At 41.0% G+C, this 21,606-nt stretch overlaps 2 protein-coding genes across 2 annotated transcripts; both read left to right on the top strand.

The window, feature by feature from the left end:
- The first annotated feature begins 5,435 nt into the window (after positions 1-5,435).
- On the top strand, positions 5,436-6,388 carry LOC110593035 (olfactory receptor 1P1-like). Its single transcript, XM_021704284.1, is given in 2 exon segments — positions 5,436-5,517; positions 5,520-6,388. Coding segments are annotated over 2 exon segments (951 nt in total).
- A 14,046-nt stretch (positions 6,389-20,434) lies between these two features.
- LOC110593195 (olfactory receptor 1D2) lies at positions 20,435-21,376 on the top strand. The gene has a single exon (XM_021704433.1). It carries the CDS (start codon positions 20,435-20,437, stop codon positions 21,374-21,376), a length of 942 nt encoding a protein of 313 aa, XP_021560108.1.
- The last annotated feature ends 230 nt before the right edge of the window (positions 21,377-21,606 follow it).

Below are 21,606 nucleotides of genomic sequence, written 5' to 3'. Positions count from 1 at the left end.
CCTGGATTTTGATGCCTGTTTCCTTCCCCAAATTAGGGAAGTTCTCTACTATAATTTGCTCCATTATACCTTCTGCCCCTCTCTCTCTTTCTTCTTCTTCTGGGATCCCAATTATTCTAATGTTGTTTTGTCTTATGGTATCGCTTATCTCTCGAATTCTGCCCTCATGATCCAGTAGTTGTTTATCTCTCTTTATCTCAGCTTCTTTATTTTCCATCATTTTGTCTTCTATCTCACTGATTGTCTCTTCTGCATCATTTATCCTAGCAGTTAGCACCCCCATATTTGATTGCACCTCATTAATAGCCTTTTTGATTTCAACTTGGTTAGATTTTAGTTCTTTTTCTTCTCCAGAAAGGGTTTCTCTAATAACTTCCATGCTTTTTTCAAGCCCAGCTAGTATCTTTAAAGTGATGATTCTGAACTCTAGATCTGACATCGTACTAATGTCCATATTCAGTAGGTCCCTGGCAGTCAGTACTACCTCTTGTTCTTTTTGTTGAGGTGATTTTTTCCGTCTTGTCATTTTGTGCAGAGGAGAATAGATTAATGAAAGAACAAAATGCTAGCAGAGTAACAATGTCCTCACAAAATATACTCTAAACAAATCAGAAAAGACCTGAAGCAGTGGGAAAAGAAAGGGAAAGAGAGAAAAAAGAAAAAGAAAAAAAAAAGAAAAAGAAATAGATAAAGATAAAAACAAACAAAAACAAACAAAACAAAACAACAACAACAAAAAAACCAGAATGTGATCAAATATGATCAGGCTGGTATATAGGCAGTGCCACACCCTATATTTTTGGTGTATTTTGGTCTGTTAGAAGAAAGTGACTCCCAAAATTTTAAAGAAAGAAAAACTTATATATATACAAAAATAAGGGTTGATATGAAGGGATGGAATATGACTGTAAAGATGGAAATTATAAAAAATTTTATAAAAGGAATTGATAAGAAGTTGTTTGAAAAAGGAAAGAAGAGGATTTAAAAAGAAAAAAGAAAAAAAAAGGGAGAGAATGTGATCAGGCAGGGCAGTAGAAAAAACCATATACTAGAGATTTAGGGTATATTTTGATCTGTTAGAAGAAACTATCTCAAAATTTTAAAGAGAGAACAACTTATATAAATATGCCAAAAATACAGGTAACTACTCTGAAGGGATAGAATATGACTCTAAAAATGAAAAATAAAAATGTTTTTTAAAAAAGGGATTGATAAGATGTTGGTTGAAAAGAGGAAAAAGAAAAATTCAAAAAAAAAAAAAGAAGAAAAAGAAAAAAGAAAAAAGACAGTTAAAAAAAAAAAAAAACTTGGGCGCCTGGGTGGCTCAGTCGTCAAGCGTCTGCCTTCGGCTCAGGTCATGATCCCCGGGTCCCAGGATCGAGTCCCACATCGGGCTCCGTGCTCGGCGGGAAGCCTACTTCTCCCTCTTCCACTCCCCCTGCCTGTGTTCTTCCTCTCGCTATCTCTCTCTCTGTCAAATAAACAAACAAAATCTTTAAAAAAAAAAAAACAAACTTAACTTTGAAAGACTAAAGAATCATGGTAAATAAGCCATGAATTCTATGTGCAGTATTCCCCTAGCGCTGGAGTTCTGCTGTTCTCATTGATCGGTAAGCTTGGTCTTAGCTGGCTGTTCTTGCTGATCCTCTGGGGGAGGGGCCTATTGCCACGGTTCCCAAATATCTTTGCCTGAGGCGGAACTGCCCCACCCTTGCCCGGTCTGGGCTAAGTAATCTGCTGGGGTTTGCTCCCCGGAGCTTTTGTTCCCTGTGAGCTTTCCGTACAGCTTTGGAGGTGGAGAGTGAAAATGGCGGCCTCCCAATCTCCGCCCCGGAGGAGCCAAGAACTCAGGCCCCGCTCCTCAGTGAGCCCCCAGAGAAAAGCCATCAGTCACTCCCGTCTCCATGGTCTCCAGCCGCACTCCGTGCTCACCCGGCCTGTGACCGCGCGTTTCTATCTCTGGCACCCGGCCCCGGGTGGAGTCTCCAAACCCAGCAGATCCCTGCGGTGCACTCCCGCGCCACTCCTCCCGGGGGAGGAAGGGGAGTCTCCCCGGATCTGCCGCTTGTTGGGTCCCTGCTGGACGAGCAGTGGCCCGACTGTGCCGCGGATCACGGTTTATGGCAACCCCGAGCTGAGAGCCCGCGCCTGGGCTCTGCCTCTGCAGCCGGCTTCCCTGCTCCATTACCTGGGAGCTCTGTCACACTGAGGCACCCCCGGTCTTTCTGTGACCCTGAGGGTCCTGAGACCACACTGTCCCAGAGGGTTCCACCCCCCCACTTAGCCACCAGAGTGACGTCCCTCAGCGGAGCAGACTTTTAAAAGTTCCAATTTTGTGCTCCCTGGTTCTATCACTTGCCAGAATTGGCCGACGGAGGCCCCTCCCCCGCCGTCTATCCTCCCGAATATCGCCTTGGATTCACTTCTCCGCATGTCCTACCTTCCAGAAAGTGGTCGCTTTTCTGATGAGAGAGTTGTTGCTATTCTTTTCTTTGATCTCCTGTTGAGTTTGTAGGTGTTCAGAATGTTTTGATCCCTATCCAGCTGAATTCCTGAGAGGAGACGAAATCCAGGTCTCCTACTCCTCCGCCATCTTGCTCCGCCCCCAGTTCAATGGCTTTTATTATATTCTATATTCACTGAATTGTGCTACAATCACCACAACAAGTTTACAACACTTTCAGTGCCCCAAACGAAACCTTACACTCATTAACTATCACCCTCATTTGTGCATCCCTCCAAGCCTTAGCCACCACTAATCTACTTTCTCTCTATATAGATTTGTCTATTTGGGAAATTTCATATAAATATGTTGTCCTCTATGTCTGGCTTCTTTCACTTAACATAATGTTTTCAAGGTCCACCCATATTGTAGCATGTATAAGTACTTCATTTCTTTTTATTGCCAAATATGATTTCATTTTATGGATATGCTATATTTTATTTATCCATTCACCAGTTGATGGACATCTGGGTTATTTTCAGTTTTTACCTGTATGAATAATGCTGCTATGATCATTTGTGTACAAGTTTTTGTGTGGATATATGTTTTCATTTCTGTTAGGTATACCTAGGAGTGGTATTGCTGGGTAATTCATATGGGTAATTCTATGTTTAGTCTTTTGAGAAACTGTCAGACTGTTTTCCAAAGACACAGAAACTTTTTACATTTATAATCTTAAGTCATGAAGATTTATGCCTATATTTTACATCCCTACCAGGAGCATACAACGGTTCTAATTTCTCCCCATCCTCGATGACACTTGTTTCTTGTTTGAGTGTGCTTTGGTGTCAGTCATACCTAAGAAACTATTGCCTAATCTAAAGTCATGAAGATTTATGCGTATATTTTCTTCTAAGATTGCTATAGTTTTAACTCTTACAGTTAGGTCCTTGATCCATTTTGAGTTAATTTTGTATGATCTAAAGTAGGGATCCCATTCATTCTTTTGCAGATGGATACCCCATTTTCCCATTTGTTGAAAAAGACCAAAGCTGTTTTGTTTTTTCTTTATTTGTTCTCTGATTTTGAACTCTACTTTTGCTTTATTTTTTTCCAGTTCAGTTTATTTTTGTTGCTCATTTGTGTCAGATGCTTAATTCGTGTATTATTTACTATTATTCATATAAGTATTTAAGGCAATGAATTTTCTTTATTACTATGTTAGCAATATTCCATAGACTCTGGTACATAGCATTACTATTATTATTTTCTAAATATTCTGTAATTTAGATTTTTAATTCTCCTTTGGACCTGAGAGTTATTTAATAGAGATATCTGAAACATTTTTTTCCAGATTGAAAGGCTATTTTTGTTTTTTGGTTTTGTTATTAATGTCTACTTTTATTGCAATTTTGTCAGAGATCATTAGTTGAATTATTATTGTTTTTTGGGATTTTTTGAAATTTTTTCTGTGGCCTTATGTATTTTTTTATATGCTGTATAGGAACTTGAAAGTAAGTATTTATTACTATTACTAGAACATAGCAATATATATTATATATACACATTTATGTATACATACATATGTATATATTCATACACATATTCACATGCATATATTCACAAACATATCTTATTATTATTGTTTCATATTATCTATTCTTACTTTTTTAAAAGTGTTTTTATGGATAAATTCTTTTTTTTTTTTTTAAGTAAACTCTACCTCTCACATGTGGCTTGAACTCATGACCCTGAGATAAAGAGTCACATGTTCTACTCACTGAGCCAGCTGGACACCCCTATTCTTGTTTACTTTTAATCACTTGATCTGCCTTGGATGACAGAAGTTTATTTAAGTCTGATGTGTCTTTCTTTCCAGACTAATAGCCCTGACCCTCTGTTCTTATACCTGGAGTGACTTATCTGATTGCTGAATTTTGAGCCTCAGCTTCTCTGTTCTCATCAGGAATCTGATCATTTTCAGGAAAAACTTTGTTCTGTCCTTCCATGCCTTTATGTTTTATGAGAGTAGGCTGTTCCCCTCTGGAGAGGCCCATGATTGTCCAGCTGAGCCTGTGAAAGGGAAAATAGATTAATTTTAGAGGAGTATTACAAAGCTCATTTAGTGAACACAGCTAATATAAATTCTCCAACCTAGTCTTTTTCAGTAACAAAGATGATTCTTTTTTCTCCATCTGACTGACTGACTCTGTGACTAACCCTTAGTTGGCTCCACACATGGGAAAGGGGTAGGATTTTCGTGTATTGAGGTTAGAGATTATGATTCCTTCTTTGTCATTACAGATAACTGAAGAAGAGTTATCTGTACACATCTTTATTAAATAGCTGATTGCTAAATTGATTTCTGGAGGAATGGATAACCTGAAACTATCTTCAGAATACTGACGTTTGGGCATGATAAGTCAGAACAGGTAGTCTGGGGTCTGAGAGAGATTTGTCATCAGTTGAATGGGTAGAGAACCTTGAATCAAAATATCATAGGATTTTAACATAGGCAATTATGTCTATCCTGTTAGATTGAAAATTCTCAGGAGGTAAGGATTATCAGTGTCCTATTTACCTGGCACTCTACCAAGTCCAGAGCTGGTACTTAGTCTCTTTTGAATGAATGAATCAATGAATGAATGAATGAGTGAATGAATGACTGAAAGCTTCTTGACACCCCTGAGAATACAGCTGAAGAAATAGCAATTACAACTAAAGAAATCTGGAACAGAAAGGAGTGTAGAGAGATAAACCAGGAAAGAAATCTACCTTAATTCTCTTAAATTGTATCTCTCCCACTTCCTAGCACATTAGTAAGTTTTAATAAAAATATACAGTGCACATAGTATGTGATCAATACAAATACATTAAGGTCATTCTTTCTTCTCTAGAGTTCAGAGAATGGCACATTCATCAACGATCTAAAGTATGTTTAGAGAGTTTTAATGGGTCTCACTGGAAGTCTCTTTCTCAGACTTCCGGGATCATGGCAGGAGGGAACCAGACCAGCATCTTTGAGTTCCTCCTCTGGGGATTCTCAGAGCAACCAGAGAAGCAGCGAATCCTCTTCTGGTGTTCCTGTGGATGTACGTGGTCACTGTGGCTGGAAACCTGCTCATTGTCCTGGCCATTGGCACTGATGCACGTCTCCACATGCCCATGTACTTCTTCCTTGCCAGTTTGTCCTGTGCAGACATCCTTTTCACCTCCACCACCGTGCCCAAGGCCTTGGTGAACATCCAGACTCAGAGCAGGTCCATTTCCTACACAGGATGCCTGGTTCAGCTCTACTTCTTCTTGACTTTTGGGGACATGGACATCTTTCTCCTGGCCACAATGGCCTATGACCGCTATGTGGCCATCTGCTACCCGCTCCACTACAAGATGGTTATGAGCCGCCGGCGCTGCACCCTCCTGGTTACTGCCTGCTGGGTCCTTACGAGTCTTGTTGCCATGACTCACACTTTCCTCATCTTTCGACTTTCTTTTTGCTCTAAGAAGATCATTCCTGACTTCTTCTGTGATCTGGGACCCCTGATGAAGGTGTCTTGCTCTGACACTCAGGTCAATGAGCTTGTGCTCCTCTTCTTGGGGGGAGCAGTCATTTTAATCCCCTTTATGCTCATCCTGGTCTCTTATATCCACATTGTTTCAGCCATCCTCAGAGTCCCCTCTGCCCAGGGATGGTGCAGGGCCTTCTCTACCTGTGGGTCACACCTTGCTGTTGTTGCCCTGTTCTTTGGGACAGTGATCAGGGCTTATCTGTGCCCCTCATCCTCTTCCTCCAATTCCATAGAAGAGGATACAGCAGCTGCTATCATGTACACAGTGGTAACTCCCCTGCTGAACCCCTTCATTTACAGCCTGCGGAACAAGGACATGAAGTGTGCCCTGGTGAGATTTCTCAGGGGCAAAGTCTTCTTTTCATGGGGCCAGTGACTTCTGTAGTGATAGTGCAGGTGTCCTCCATCCCCTCCAGTGAGGAACTTCACAGAAATGTCTACCTCAGGTTTTTCACTTCTGACTCCCACATATGCCTTATCACCACTCCCCTCCCCGAATCCTTTCATGAGTTTGATATTGTTGAGGAAAATCAAGATTTTACATCACGCTTTAAAGTTAATATGTTAGGAGTTGCTTATTTATTCATTTATTTTACTCCTAACTTTCCACAAGGAAAAATACCTTTTGCGATGTTTTTAATTCTAATTCTAAAAGTCTGTGCAGCCTTTTATGCTAGTTCACCAAAATTCAATTAGTGAGGTCATGGAAAATGGATTAGTGATCAAAATGTTAGCAAGCAAGGACAATATTGGATGGCAAAGAGTTTACAACTTTGAGTGTACATGTATACATATGCTTTATTTTTTCTTACAAAAATAAGAAATTATATAAACACTTATTGCTTCAAGGTTGTGAGTCAAAAATCTTTGCTATTAAAGCTCTCAACAATATGGAATGATCTATGTCATAGTGAGCAGATTTTTTTTTTTTTAAGATTTATGTATTTGACAGAGGGAGACACAGCGAGAGAGGGAACACAAGCAGGGGGAGTGGGAGAGGGAGAAGCAGGCTTTCTGCAGAGCAGGGAGCCTGATGCGGGGCTCGATCCCAGGACCCTGGGATCATGACCTGAGCCGAAGGCAGACGCTTAACGGCTGAGCCACCCAGGTGCCCCAGTGAGCAGATTTTTGAACAATTTATAGTGAGAAGATAAAATAAACAAATTTAAATTAAATATTATGGCAACTAGTGTGTAGCTGTTCTCTGAACTTCTTCCTTATCTGCTTAAGTCATAGCTGATTGTGAAAGCTGATTTTTACATCTGCAGTAGAGGAATCTTGTGTGTTCTCAAGGTTCTTTCTGTTGAAACTTGTGGCCTCTAGACTCAACCAAGACCAAATCAAAGATAACCAAGACTTATGATTTTTATTTCTGCAGTGGAAAAGTTACAATTCCATACCAAGACAGAGTGAATACAAAATCATTGCCTAAAGTTGAGGTCATGGAACAAATTCATTGCAGAGCTTTGTAAGGAAAGAGTTCTAGATTAGTGCCCAGGAGTCCCAGATCTTAACCTTAGTGCTTCTACTTATTTTGTTTAAGTCTAGTCTTCTCTTTTGTGAGATAAAATTATTGATACTTTTTCCTGCCTACCTAACGGGAACTTTGTGGGGAAAATGCCTATGGTTTGGCTATTATAAGATTTTATTTATTTATTTGACAGAGAGAGACACAGCGAGAAGGGAACACAAGCAGGAGGAGTGGGAGAGGGAGAAGCAGGCTTCCCACTGAGCAGGGGGCCTGATGCGGGGCTCGATCCCAGGACCCTGGGATCATGACCTGAGCCGAAGGCAGACGTTTAACGACTGAGCCACCCAGGTGCCCCTGGTTTGGCTATTATAATAGAGAAACTCCAAATGATTATAGATTTAAAAAGCTGGACATTTATTTCTTTCTCTTTGTAAGTAGTCCAGGTGTGAGATGTTGGCTACAAAATCAGCAAGCACACCAGGCTACTTCTCTTTTGTTTTTCTGAGGCCCTCAGAGAATGGTTCCATAGCCATTAAACTCTGCCTTGGTCTTCATTTCAACCAGTAGGAAGGGAGAAAGGGTCAACTGGAGGATCCAAATTTTCTCACAAAGGACAAAATCTGGAGAAGTGGCACACACCTCTTCCATTTATATCCTATTGGCTAGAACTTGGTCACTTGGCCTCACCTGGCTGCAACTGGGCCTCGGAAATATATTCTTTATACTTGGTGGCCATATTCCCAGCTAATATTATTTTCGCATTGAAGAAGCACAAAGCTTGCATTAGGGCAAAACTAGCCATCTCTGCTATAGTCAGGTGCCATGATGGCAATTAAAAGCCCTGCTGGCATGAAGAGCTCATGAAAACAGGAGAGCTTGTGGGCACTCAGTCACTCTAAATCTTCAAGGCTATTGGGATACAAGCTAAGGAGATGTCTTCTTCCTAGTGACCACAGAAATTGTCAATGGAGTGGCAACAATGGGAGTGGCTGATAGAAATTACGTGAAATCTGATACATTCTTCTTTAGGATCACCCTGTCCCCCTCGCCTCCTCTAGGTGAGGACCTAGAGGGACAGAATCTAGGGCCTGACCTTTGGCTCCTCTGAATACCTATCACCAAACAGGGTAATGATATTCCTGGTGAACATGAGTTCACATGTGAAATTAACCTGACATCTGCAAGCACAAATGGAATAAATATAAAGGAACAACATACACCACATGAATCTAAATTATTGGAAAAGAGTTAGAATTTAAAATAAACCTGATGAATATACTCAAGGTTATTAGGGAGGATATTAAGAATATGAAACATAGGGCGCCTGGGTGGCTCAGTCGTTAAGCGTCTGCCTTCAGCTCAGGTCATGATCCCAGGCTCCTGGGATCGAGCCCCACATCGGGCTCCCTGCTCGCCGGGAAGCCTGCTTCTCCCTCTCCCACTCCCCCTGCTTGTGTTCCCTCTCTCGCTGTCGCTCTCTCTGTGTCAAATAAATAAAATCTTTAAAAAAAAAAAATTAAAAAAAAATATGAAACATAAAAAGAACAAAGTGGAAGTATTAGTTATGAAACATAATAGCTGAAGTAAATAATTCAACAGATGAGATAAATAGTAGAATGGATACGTGTAAATTAGTGAACCAGAATCAGAATATCAGATAGTGTAACTCTCTTAAAGGCAGCAAGCAGTGAAGAATAGAAATATAGAAAATAAGGGAGTGGGGAGTTAGAGAGATAGAGGATATAAATAAAAGTGTCAACAGCTAGAAAATAAGTCTGATAAAAAGCAAAAGCAGAGGGAAGAAAATATTTCAAGGAGTAATGGTCATAGATTTTCCAAAAATATAGTATATGAACAACTTCAGAATGAAAGAGCCCATGAGTTTGCAAGCAAGAGTAATTAAAAGATTTAAGAACATCACAAAGATAACACTTTAAGTTTCCAAAGAGACAGAGAGGATTACATACAAAGGAACAATAATAAGATTAAATTCAGATGTATCAATGACATACTGGATATAGGAAGACAACTGAATAAAATTTGAAAAGTATTAAAGAAAATAACTTTAAATATAAAAATTAATATCCATGTAAATATCCTCGTAAATTTGAGGGCATAATGAAATTATTCTCAATTTATAAGGCCTAAAAGTTCTCTAGACAAAGATCTACCTTGAAAACACCCTTGAACAAAGTACTCAAGTAAGAAATAAAAAACACATCCAGGAAGATGATGCAAGAATTATGGGAAATAGGGTGGGGAAATAACACAGCAAAGTTTATTTCTGACTAAAAGAGCAAAGGCAAAATATTAAAAAAACTTCTGAAATAAAATTCTAAAATGCTAGACAGTGTCAACTCTCTATAGTAGATGCTAGTAGGGAAATATAAGGACAGGAGAGCATAATAAATATCTTGTCTTTCTGGAGGAAAATAGAGATGTATTTAAGAAATCCATGGGGATCAATTAAAACCATGTGTTTTAAGTTAAGGGAAAGCATCTTAGCTTTCAAAATAGGATGTGTAACTTTCAAACCAATCTGAGAAAAAAAAAAATGACTTCTTAAATGGGAAGCAGTGAGAAAGAAAAAATCAGAAGAAAATACAGCAAATGGAAATGATTAAGTTTTTTATTATACATAATATATCAGCACCTAACAGGAAATCCCCATTCTTTTAATCAAAAATAAAATATCAGTATATATTCCTTCCACAAAGCAAGTCTCAGTAAGTTCTAAAGAATAAATATGTGTGTGTTTCCACTGATATGAACCATAATGCATGCAAATATGTTCTCTAACCGTAATGCTCTAAAGTTAGAAATTAATAATAAAAGGAGAGCTTTAAAATTACCAAATATCTAGAAATTTAAGAAGGTATTACTAAATATGAAGTGAAGTATACTAAATATGAAGTGAAGTATACTAAATAAACTTTGGGTTCAAAAGGAAATCATGAGAGAAATTATGGAATACTTGGAAAGAATAAAGAAACAATAAAGAGAAACAAACTATAAATCAAAAGCAGTAATAAGAAAGATAGCTTTAGTTTTAAATAAACTTACCAGGAAAGAACTACAGTTGAAACAAATGATCTAAGTATTCAAATTAATAAATTGGAGACAGAGTAACAAGAGTAATCTTAAAGGAATAAAGAAAGGGAAGAAAGATAATGGCAGAAAGCAGTAAAATAAAGAATTGCAAAACAGTAAAAATCCTCAGCAAAGTATTATCAAATAGCACTTAGCAAATTTAGAGTTTGTATAAAAAGGATAATGCATCATGACCAAGTAGAGTTTATTCTGAGAATGTAAGGCACATTTGACATTTAAAATTCAGGAATTTCAGGGACGCCTGGGTGGCTCAGTTGATTAAGCGTCTGCCTTTGGCTCAGGTTATGATCCCAGGATCCTGGGATCCAGTCTCACATCGGGCTCCCTGCTTCTCCCTCTGCCTGCCACTCCCCCTGCTTGTGTTCTCTCTCGCGCTGTCTCTCTCTCAATCTCTCTGACAAATAATTAAAAAATAAAATCTTTAAAAAAATAAAATTCAAGAATTTAGTTCACCGGATTATTACTGAAGAGGTGCACCAGCTAAGACAATCCATGCGTTTTCACGCAGATCCGTTTGTAGCTTCCCATTTCATTCACCTCCCATTCCATAATATGGGGACTCCATTTGTTGTTAAAATGCATTGAGCCACGCTTATTCCCAAGTAGGGTAGGTATACAACTCAATATCCTTCAAGGTGGTGGGCAGTTATAAGCTGGAAAGTTTTAAGCAAAAGGGTAGTGAAACAAGATACAATCCCCATTACTGTAGATTGTCTTAAGGTTATAAATAAAGTTTGTTATCTCTACTCTCCACTACTCATTCTAGATTCCTCTCACCTTTGCTATCACTTTGGCAGGTCTGTGTTGATGTCTGGTAGAATATATGAGGCCTTCATGCCTGAAGGATTTGAGCTTTTAGTTACTCTCCTCTTTTGGTGGTGGATGACTGAAATTGCTCATTAACATTTATTACTGTTCATGGAAGCACTAAGAGATACCCAAGTGAATACTCTAGGTTTAAGACATATTATCTCCGGCCCCCATGTGTAGTAGCAGCCATAAGTCTTCATGCTAATCGTTGTCAATCATCCTAGTTAGAAACGTGACACCCATCTGTCCCTGTGGGGCTACTGCCCAAAATGTCAGAAGGCAATCACAGCTTTTATTTGGTGGATTCCTTCAAGGGAGTAAGGTTTTTATACTTCGTTTAAACTGGTAAAAAAGACAAAGGACTAGTATCTAGAATGTATAAAGATCTTTCAAAAACTCAACAGTAAAAAAAATACAATTAGGAGGGGCGCCTGGGTGGCTCAGTCAGTTAAGCGGCTGCCTTCAGCTCAGGTCATGATCCTGGAATCCTAGGATCGAGTCCCACATTGGGCTCCCTGTTCAGCAGGGAGTCTGCTTCTCTCTCTGACTCTCCTTCTGTGCGTGCTCTCTCTCTCAAATAAATAAATAAAATCTTTAAAAAAAAATAAAATTAACTATATATAGCAAAAAAAATTTTTTTAAAGATTTTACTTATTTATTTGACAGAGAGAGACAGAGAGAGAGGGAACACAAGCAGGGGGAGTGGGAGAGGGAGAAGCAGGCTTCCCGCAGAGCAGGGAGCCCGATGCGGGGCTCGATCCCAGGACCCTGAGATCATGACCTGAGCTGAAGGTAGACGCTTAACGACTGATCCACCCAGGTGCCCCTATATATAGCAAAATTAAAATTAAATATATACATAGATATATTTTTATATATTTGGATATAGATACACCTTTTAAAAATTAAACTTAACTATATACAGCAAAATTAAAATTAAATATATTTATATATTTGGATATATATATGTATATATGAAATTCTGCTAAGTACAAATTGATTGCTTTCTTGATCACCTGGCTGTGTGTGTATACACACACACACACACACACATATCCATCTGTCCATCTGCCCATCCATCCATCCATCCATGCATCTGTCTATCTATCATCTATCTACCTATCTACCTAGCTATCTATCTACCTATCTGTGTAATGATCATCTCTCCTATTACCTAGCAATCTCATTTCTGGGCATATACTTTAGAGAATGTCTTTTTTTTTTTTAAGATTTTATTTATTTATTTGAGATGGGGTGGGAGAGCATGAGTCGGGGGGAAGGGCAGAGGGAGAAGCAGACTCCTTGTTGAATAGGGAGCCTGACCCAGGGCTCGATACCAGGACCCTGGGATCATGACCTGAGCCGAAGGCAGACACTTAACCAACTGAGCCACCCAGGCACCCCTAGAGAATATGTCTTAAGGTCTATAGAGAGACATACACAAGGCTATTCATTACAGTGTTGTTTATAGCAGTACAGAGTTAAGTGTTCATCACTTGGGCAAATGGATAAATAAAATCTGGTAGATACATAGAGTGGACTACTAGGTAAAAGAAGCATCACTCTAGGTATACATAGAGCCACATGAATAGATGTTCTCTGTAATTTTTAAAGTGTGATTAAAAATATAAGGACTGGTATATAGAATAAAAATAATTGTGTATCTACTACTCAGTTTCATTAAATCTTAAAATGTCATTGTACATGTGTGTGTATTTAAATAAAACATTAGAGTTACAGTTGAGAGACCTTTTGAACTCCTAATTCCATTCCAGTTTCTCCTTCCCCAGAGGTAACCACTATCATCAACTTTGTGTTTGTCATTCTTATGCACGTTTTTATAATTTTACTTGAAAGTTGTGCACCCACAAAAGGATTTAGCATTGTTTTTCATATTTCAAAATTTTATTTCAATGGTATCATCCAGTATGTATTCTGAAACTTGCTTTTTTCACTCAGATTATGTTCTTGAGATTCATCCATGTTGATACACATACTCAGGTTCTTTATTTTTACCACTGTAATAGGTATATGCTATTATTTGTCTATCTGTTCCCCTGTTGAAGAACATTTAGGTTATTTCTAGTTTTTCACCATTGTAAACAAAGCTGAAATGAACTTTCTTGTACATTTCTCTTTGGGTACATGAACAAAAGTTCTCTAGAATATACTGACAAGAAGGAATTGCTGGAAGGAAGGCCATGTGCACCTTAAATCTTACTACTGTATGCTGTTGGTGCTTTTCACTGGTTAGTTCATTACCACCCGCCCCGCTGCGTGAATGTTGGCTGCTAATGGCTTATGCCCTTTCTCTGGCCAGAGATGTTAAGCACCCTCCCTTTACTGCCCTGGGAAGTAGAGGGGCAGCCAGTGGCCAGGGACTGACCAACACTGGGTAGACAAAGCTGGCTCCTTACGTTTGGTTAGAATTGATTCAATGGATGCAATTCATGTTCTTCAGCTCCTCTCAAGACCAGGTTGAAGCTAATGTGCTGAGTCCTACTTACCTCTATCTTCTTCTGAGGGTATGCCTTCAATAAACTGCTCTCACACTTCCCATGAACCACTCTGCTTCCAGGGAACCTGACACAAGATAACAATAATGTATTGCAAAAGACTCTCCAAAATGGCTGTATCAATTTATGCAATTAAGCTAAAGCCCAAAGGCTGAGAAAGAGAAAGCCATTCAAAAAGTTGAAGGAAGAGTTTCCAAAGGAAAACAAAGGCAAAAACCCTGAGATGAAACAGCTCTGTGAATTCAAAGAACTGAAAGAAAGCCAACATAGCTGAAGTTTTGGGAATAGAAAGAGAATGATATGGGGCGCCTGGGTGGCTCAGTCGTTAAGCGTCTGCCTTCGGCTCAGGTCATGATCCCAGGGTCCTGGAAGCATATGGCATACTCTGCAGATGTATTTGTCAATTCATGTTCAAAGAATTTGTTAAGGTGGCTCCTTTGTTTCTCTGTATAGCTTTGAGAGACTTAAGGTCCTGGAACCAGAAAGCGTGTTTCAGGAGGAGTGTATGTCAGTTTTATCCAATGTCATGCTGCTCTGAGGGGCTTCAGAGCCACATTCTCAGACACTGTTCAAGAAACTCCCAAACCTAAATTTCTTGAGCCTGTGGGCCATAGTAGTTTCTTAGTAATTAACATCTGAGCTGAGGAGTATGGAGGAAACCAAATCTTGCTGGATGGAGCCTTAACCAAATAATCTCCCAATAGGCAAATACCAGTAATGTCTTCTAGGCCCCAAGTCTTGGGCTGGGCCCTGTGGATTTGAGAGGAATGAGTGATTCTTACCCAGAGAAAACCTAGATCTTGGTCTAGTGGGAAACAAACATAAGTAAAAATCACCTCTAATCCCATCACCCAGAGATGACTGCATGTAATATGTTGGTATATTTACTTCTAATATTTTTTGTGTGCATGTAGAAATAGTTTTCCTTTTGTTGTCTTATTGCATAAGAAATTTCCCATGCCCAGAAACATGTTGCATAATATTTCACCAATTATAGGTAGCATCATAGGCTTAAGCATTTCCTAATTGATAGGCATTTAGGACCTTTTTATTTAAAAAATTATAAATAATATTGTGACGGATATGTTTGTTTATAAAGCTGATTCCATTTTGGATGATTTATTAGGACTTCTACCCATAGCAGTAGAATTATAGTGTCAAATTATATGTCTCTATGGCTCTAGGTATCTTGTATATGTGAATGTCTTCCAAATTTATGCCACCATCTAAGAGGTCTTATACCTAAATATCTTCTTGCCGTCTCCCCTGCTCACCTCTCAGAAGTTCAAACTCTTCCCTATGTTAATTCCTCATGCTCCTTCCTTAGGTCCCCCAAGTCAGAAATAAAAGGTCATCCTTGATTTTACCCTTTCTTTCTTTTTTTTATGATCTATTATTTCGAGAGAGAGCGAGCAAGCAAGTAAGTGCGGGGGAGGGGCAGAGGGAGAAGCAGACTCCTCGCTGAGCTGGGAACTTGACGTGGGCCTTGATCCCAGGACTCTGGGATCATGACCTGAGCAGAAACCAAGACTGGGACGCCCAACCAACTGAGCCACCCAGGTGCCCAGAGTTTTTTTTTTTTTTTTTTAAGATTTTATTTATTTATTTGAGAGAGAGAATGAGAGAGAGCACATGAGAGGGGTTAGGGTCAGAGGGAGAAGCAGACTCCCCGCCTAGCAGGGAGCCCGATGCGGGACTCGATCCAGGGACTCCAGGATCATGACCCGAGCCGAAGGCAGTCGCTTAACCAACTGAGCCACCCAGGCACCCCAAGGTGCCCAGAGTTTACCCTTTCTTATATCTCTAGGGTCCAGTCCTCTATTGAACTTCATGATTTCATCTCCAAAGGTAGCTAGATCATCTCTTTTCCTCTCTCTCCTACTCCCATCCTGGTGCAGTTCACTGTCCCTACTCACCTGGGCCACGGCTGTTCCGGTCTGTCTCTAGCCTGTTATCCTCATGGCAACCAGAGTGAGCCATTCAACCTAAATCAAACCATCCTGCTCCACCAGCTGAAAATGCTTCGATGACTCCTTGTTGCAGTTAGAATAAAAGCCATAATGACTCCCTGGCTTCATCTGCCCCTGTGCACCTCCTCCCACTCAACTTGTGTCCCTTATGGCTTTGCTGACAAAGCACCAGCACTGGCTTTCTTGCAGTCCTTGAACACATGTTTTTTTGCTTTGCAGATGCTGTCCCCTCTCTCCAGAAAGCTCTTTCCCTGACTCCCTGAGGAGCTGGCACCCTCTCAGCCATCTGGTCTCAGCTTGAATGTCTCTCAAGGAGACTTTCCCTGACCAACCAATCTGAGAAGGTGCCCATTCCTCCCCCAGTTATTCGCTATTTCAGATTACTTCTTCCTTGGGGCACTCATTGTTGTGATTGCTTTCTTCCCTGGGTGCCTTCTTTTAGAAGATCTCTCCTGGGGGCACCCGGGTGGCTCAGGCGTTAAGCGTCTGCCTTCAGCTCAGGTCATGATCCCAGGGTCCTGGGATCGAGCCCCGCATCGGGCTCCCTGCTCTGCGGGAAGCCTGCTTCTCCCTCTCCCACTCCCCCTGCTTGTGTTACTGCTCTCGCTGTGTCTCTCTCTGTCCAAAAAATAAATAAAATCTTGAAAAAAAAAAAAAAAGAAGATCTCTCCTGTACTGGTCTGTAAGATCCGTGAGGGGAGGCGGTTGTGTCCACCCTGTTCACGGTGGTTTCCCCAGCACCTAGCCCAATGCCTGCAATCAATAAATAATACAGGAATCGAGTAAGAAGGAAGGAAGGTAGACCCCCAGGCATGAGTATAACTGAGGTTGTTTATTGATGAAAGGTGTTGGGTGTCTGGGCTGCTCCCAGAAGGGGGTCCGGCTTGTAAAGACTGAGTGCAGGGACTTGGGCAGCAGGAGAGAGGCCAACTATACGAACTGACTCCATGGGGTGGCTGGCTGGAAGCACCAAGACACCTGTGACTGCATGGAACACTGGATGTTATACGCAAACAATGAATCATGGAACACTACATCAAAAGCTAATGATATAATGTATGGTGAATATAACACAATAATTTTTTTAAAAAGTGAAAAAAAAACCCCAAAACTTGACCAGTGGAGGGTTTGTTATTTTTAGATTTGAAAAGTGGGGAAACTGAGGCCTAGAACAATTCAATAAATTAATTGAGGCCCATCTAGTAGTGGACCCAGGAACAATCTGAGGTCATTCATCCTCTCCTCCAGCAGTGTATCCTAGATGAGGACTGCAAATGGAGACATTTGTTTTACAACTACCAACTATGAGACTAGAAGCACTTTTCTTGAAATTTGTTTTAAGGTAGTGAGCTCCCCATCAGAGAGATGATACAAAGACAAGACAAAGTGTTCTCTGGACAGGGATGCTAAAATTCCAGTTCCTCCATTTAGAGGGTGTGGAGGGGGTAGATAGGCTTGTTTGAATCTAGAATCCTATCATCTCTGAGTCAGTGGTGCTAGGAGTTTGGTCAAAGAGAGCATGGGCTGAGGTGATCTATGGTTTGGGACATCCAAACTCATCCTATCCATCTTAAATAGGGAGGGAGGGGGCAGGGGGAAGCGACAAAGTGGAAGAAGAGGGAAGGAGAATCTGGCTTACTCCTTGTAAACAAGACTCATTTCCCAAGACCCTTGTTCATTGGAGTGATTACTCATGTTTGTCAGAAGAAGCTGCCTTGGGATTGCTTCCCTGAGGCCTCCCCAGAATTAACAAATAGGCCTGACACAGTCCTGACTCAGCCACTTCCTTCCTGAACTCGGGGCTCAGGCAGCGGCTCTCAGGCCCCCCAGCTTTGCTGGGGTGCCCACAGCCTTATAGTTGGTCTCCTCTGCTAGGGGATCAAAGATCCAGGCACCAGCTCCCCTGCTTTTCACCTTTACCTTGTTCCAGCCCCGAGTCCCACAGTCTTACTTAAGATCCTTTATGTCCTGACTGTGAATTTTTGTTGAATGGAGGAGAAAAGTGGAGGCAACAGAATGAGTGAGCTCTAACACCAGCACCGAGCAGTGAGTAAGGTTTGGATGTCACAGCCTCTCTCTCTCTTCCTTCCTTCCCTTCTCTCTTTTCTTCTCCATTTGCTAAATCACACAAACATACTCACATACTTTGAAAATTCTTTATATAATCTAACACTTTAGTATTTAAAGGTAAATAACAATGCCTCCAATCTTTATAATGCTCTCCAGTTTTCCAAGTGCTGTCACATGCTCTGTTGCATGTGATTCTCAAACCTGCAAGAAAGGCTTCCTGCGTGGGATAAGGAGGCTCAGGGAGGTTGCACGCCCTCCTCACGGTCCTGCAGTTAGGGAGCAACACAGGAGGGACCAAAGGACAGTTTTCCAACATCAAGTGTGGAATACTTTTCCTACACTCTCTGCCCTCACTGCAGAGGGGTTTGTGTCTCTAAGGCCATCTGACCACACAAGTGTTCAGAACCCATTGAGTCTTTCAGACTCAGAACAGCATTTCTGCACAGTGAGAATCACCAGGTGACTGCTAAAAGGACTTGGTCCTCAGCACAGAGCCACTGAATCATCTCAAGGAAGGGCACCAGAGCATCTTTTAAAAATCTGCATCACATGGGCTCCTGGGTGGCCCAGTCATTAAGCGTCTGCCTTCAGCTCAGGTCATGATCCCAGGGTCCTGGGATCGAGCCTTGCATTGGGCTACCTGCTCTGCGGGAAGCCTGCTTCTCCGTCTTCCGCTCCCCCTGCTTGTGTTCCTGCTCTTGCTATGTCCCTCTCTCTGTCAAATAAATAAATAAAATCTTTAAAAAAATATCTGCATCACAGGTGATTTTGATGCACACCAAGATGTGGGGGACACTTGCCTTGAGGGCTAGAAAGCAGATGGGCCAATGTCCCTGAAACATCCTCTGGCTTTCCCCAACCTTATTACCTGCCTCTGACACTCGCTCCTGTCAGGGAGGAGTCCCAGCCCTCTCCCCCACCCTCACCCCCACCCCCCAGTCCAGGCACCCGGATGGCTGGGGAGGAGGCTGAGCCAGCACTAAGCACTTGCCACGCATTTCCCTGTTCCTCCTCCTCACAGTCCCAACACGGGGCAGGCATCTCTAGCTCAAGTCAAAACTGCACATTTTCTATTTTATTGTGTAAGAACGAACTGGAATTTTGATTCAGCAATTATTATAAACATCTTTCCACATACAAATGAGAAAAAATTTTAACATCATTTATGATGTTCCTAATCTCTGATTTAATGGACTACATAATTTTTTAGAAGAGCTTTATTGAGATATATACCATTGTGAATACATGTATACCGTGTATACCACCAATACCATTAAAATTAACCCATTGAAAGTATACAACTCAATGGTTTCAATATGCTCACAGAATTGCACAAATGTCACCACAATCTAATTTTAGAACATTTTCGTGACTCCCAAAAGAAGTCCCGGGCTCATTAACAGTCTCCTTTGCCCTTCCCACAGCTCCTGGCAACCAGAGTTGACTTAATGTCTCTATGGATTTGCCTATTCTGTAATTTTTTAAGCAAAGTGTCTACTGTTGAATGTTTATGTTGTTTCTACATTTTTACTATTATTAACAAGGCTCTCATAAACATATATACATTTTTTATATTTTGCCTGATAATATCTTTTTAAGATAAATTTCTAGAACTAAAAATTGCTTAATCAAAACCATGTCCTTTTGTTTGTTTCCAAAGTCACAAAATGACATTGTTGAGTATAGTAAGATGATAGAATTTTAAATAAGACATAGACATTATTCCTGTAATATTGAGTATGCCAGATTAGATGTTGCTGGAATGACTGAGTTGCATAAGGATTTTCCATGTTATTAGTTTCTTGTTAACTTAAGATATTATATTTTTAATTTTTGTAGGAGCCTCCATACTGTTTTCCACAGTGGCTACACCAGTTTGCATTCCCACAAGAGTTCCCTTTTCTCCACATTCCTGTCAACACTTCTTGTCTCTTGTCTTTTTAAAAAAGATTTATTTATATATCTTAGAGAGAGCGAGCGAGCACAAATGGGAGGGGCAGAGGGAGAGGGAGGAAGAATCTAAAGCAGACTCGACACAGAAACAAACAAAAAAAACAAACACACATTTAAATACAGAGAGCAAACTGGTGGTTGCGAGAGGGGAGGTGGGTGGGACCTTGATTAAGAACTACAACTTCCATTTATAAAATAAGCCACAGAAATGAGAAGTACAGTATAGGGAATATAGCCAATAATATTGTAATAACATTGTATAGTGACAGATGGTGATTACATATACTGTGGTAAACATTGCATAATGCACAGAATTGCCAAATCACTGTTGTATACCTGAAACTAATATAACATTGAATATCAATTATACTTTGATAATAACATTTTTAAATTGTAAAATTTAGTCAGATATTTTAATGCTAAGAAAACAGTTAATTGTGCTTATATGAATGTCTTTGTTCAATTGAGGACACTTAATAAACAAACATTTGTTGGTGCCTATGTTGCAGACAGTTGGGGAAATGGATGGAAGCAATCACAGTGGCATCTCTGAGTTCCTGCTCCTAGGGCTCTCAGAGAGTCCTGAGCAGCAGCGGGTCCTGTTCTGGATGTTCCTGTCCATGTACCTGGTCACAGTGGTGGGAAATGTGCTCATCATCCTGGCCATCAGCTTTGATCCCCGCATGCACACTCCCATGTACTTCTTCCTGGCCAACCTCTCCTTCACAGACCTCTTCTTTGTCACCAATACAATCCCCAAGATGCTGGTGAGCCTCCAGTCTCAGAACAAAGCCATCTCCTATGCGGGGTGTCTAACACAGCTCTACTTCCTGGTCTCCTTGGTGGCCCTGGACAACCTCATCCTGGCCACAATGGCATATGACCGCTATGTGGCCATCTGCCGCCCCCTCCACTACACCACGGCCATGAGCCCTGGGCTCTGTGTTTTGCTCCTCACCTTGTGTTGGGCACTTTCTGTCCTCTATGGCCTCACCCATACCCTCCTCATGACCAGGGTGACATTTTGTGGTTCCCAGAAGATCCACTACATCTTCTGTGAGATGTACGTCCTGCTGAGGCTCGCATGTTCCAACACCCAAGTCAATCACACAGCGCTGATTGCTACAGGTTGCTTTATCTTCCTCACCCCCTTAGGGTTCATGATCATGTCCTATGCCCGAATTGTCAAAGCCATCCTCCGAATACCCTCAGCCACTGGGAAGTACAAAACTTTCTCCACCTGTGCCTCCCATTTGGCTGTGGTGTCCCTCTTCTATGGGACACTTGGTATGGTATATCTGCAGCCCCTCCAAACGTACTCCATGAAGGACTCAGTAGCCACAGTGATGTATGCTGTGGTGACCCCCATGATGAACCCTTTCATCTACAGCCTGAGGAACAAGGACATGCATGGGGCTCTGGGAAGACTGCTCCTAGGGAAACCCCTCCAGAGGTTGATCTGAGATAATTTTGGGTATCGAATTGGAGACTGGGAATTTCCTCTACCATGTGCAAGGCATTATCCTATGGGAGACAGGAGAGTGATTAGCTCAGAATGGGCTTATATTATATCTGTGATGAAGAAAAGACACCTCTATGTAACCCAGTGTCCCCCAGACCTTGCCAGCCTTGGCAATGCTAACACTAATACTAGAATTTTACAGGATCATTCTTTCAACTTTCCTGATCATAA

Source organism: Neomonachus schauinslandi, chromosome 15, assembly GCF_002201575.2.
Source record: "Neomonachus schauinslandi chromosome 15, ASM220157v2, whole genome shotgun sequence".
In the NCBI taxonomy this organism is placed as follows: Eukaryota; Metazoa; Chordata; class Mammalia; order Carnivora; family Phocidae; genus Neomonachus; species Neomonachus schauinslandi.
Note: the sequence above shows the minus strand (reverse complement) of the source record. Positions and strands in the feature narration are given on the sequence as shown.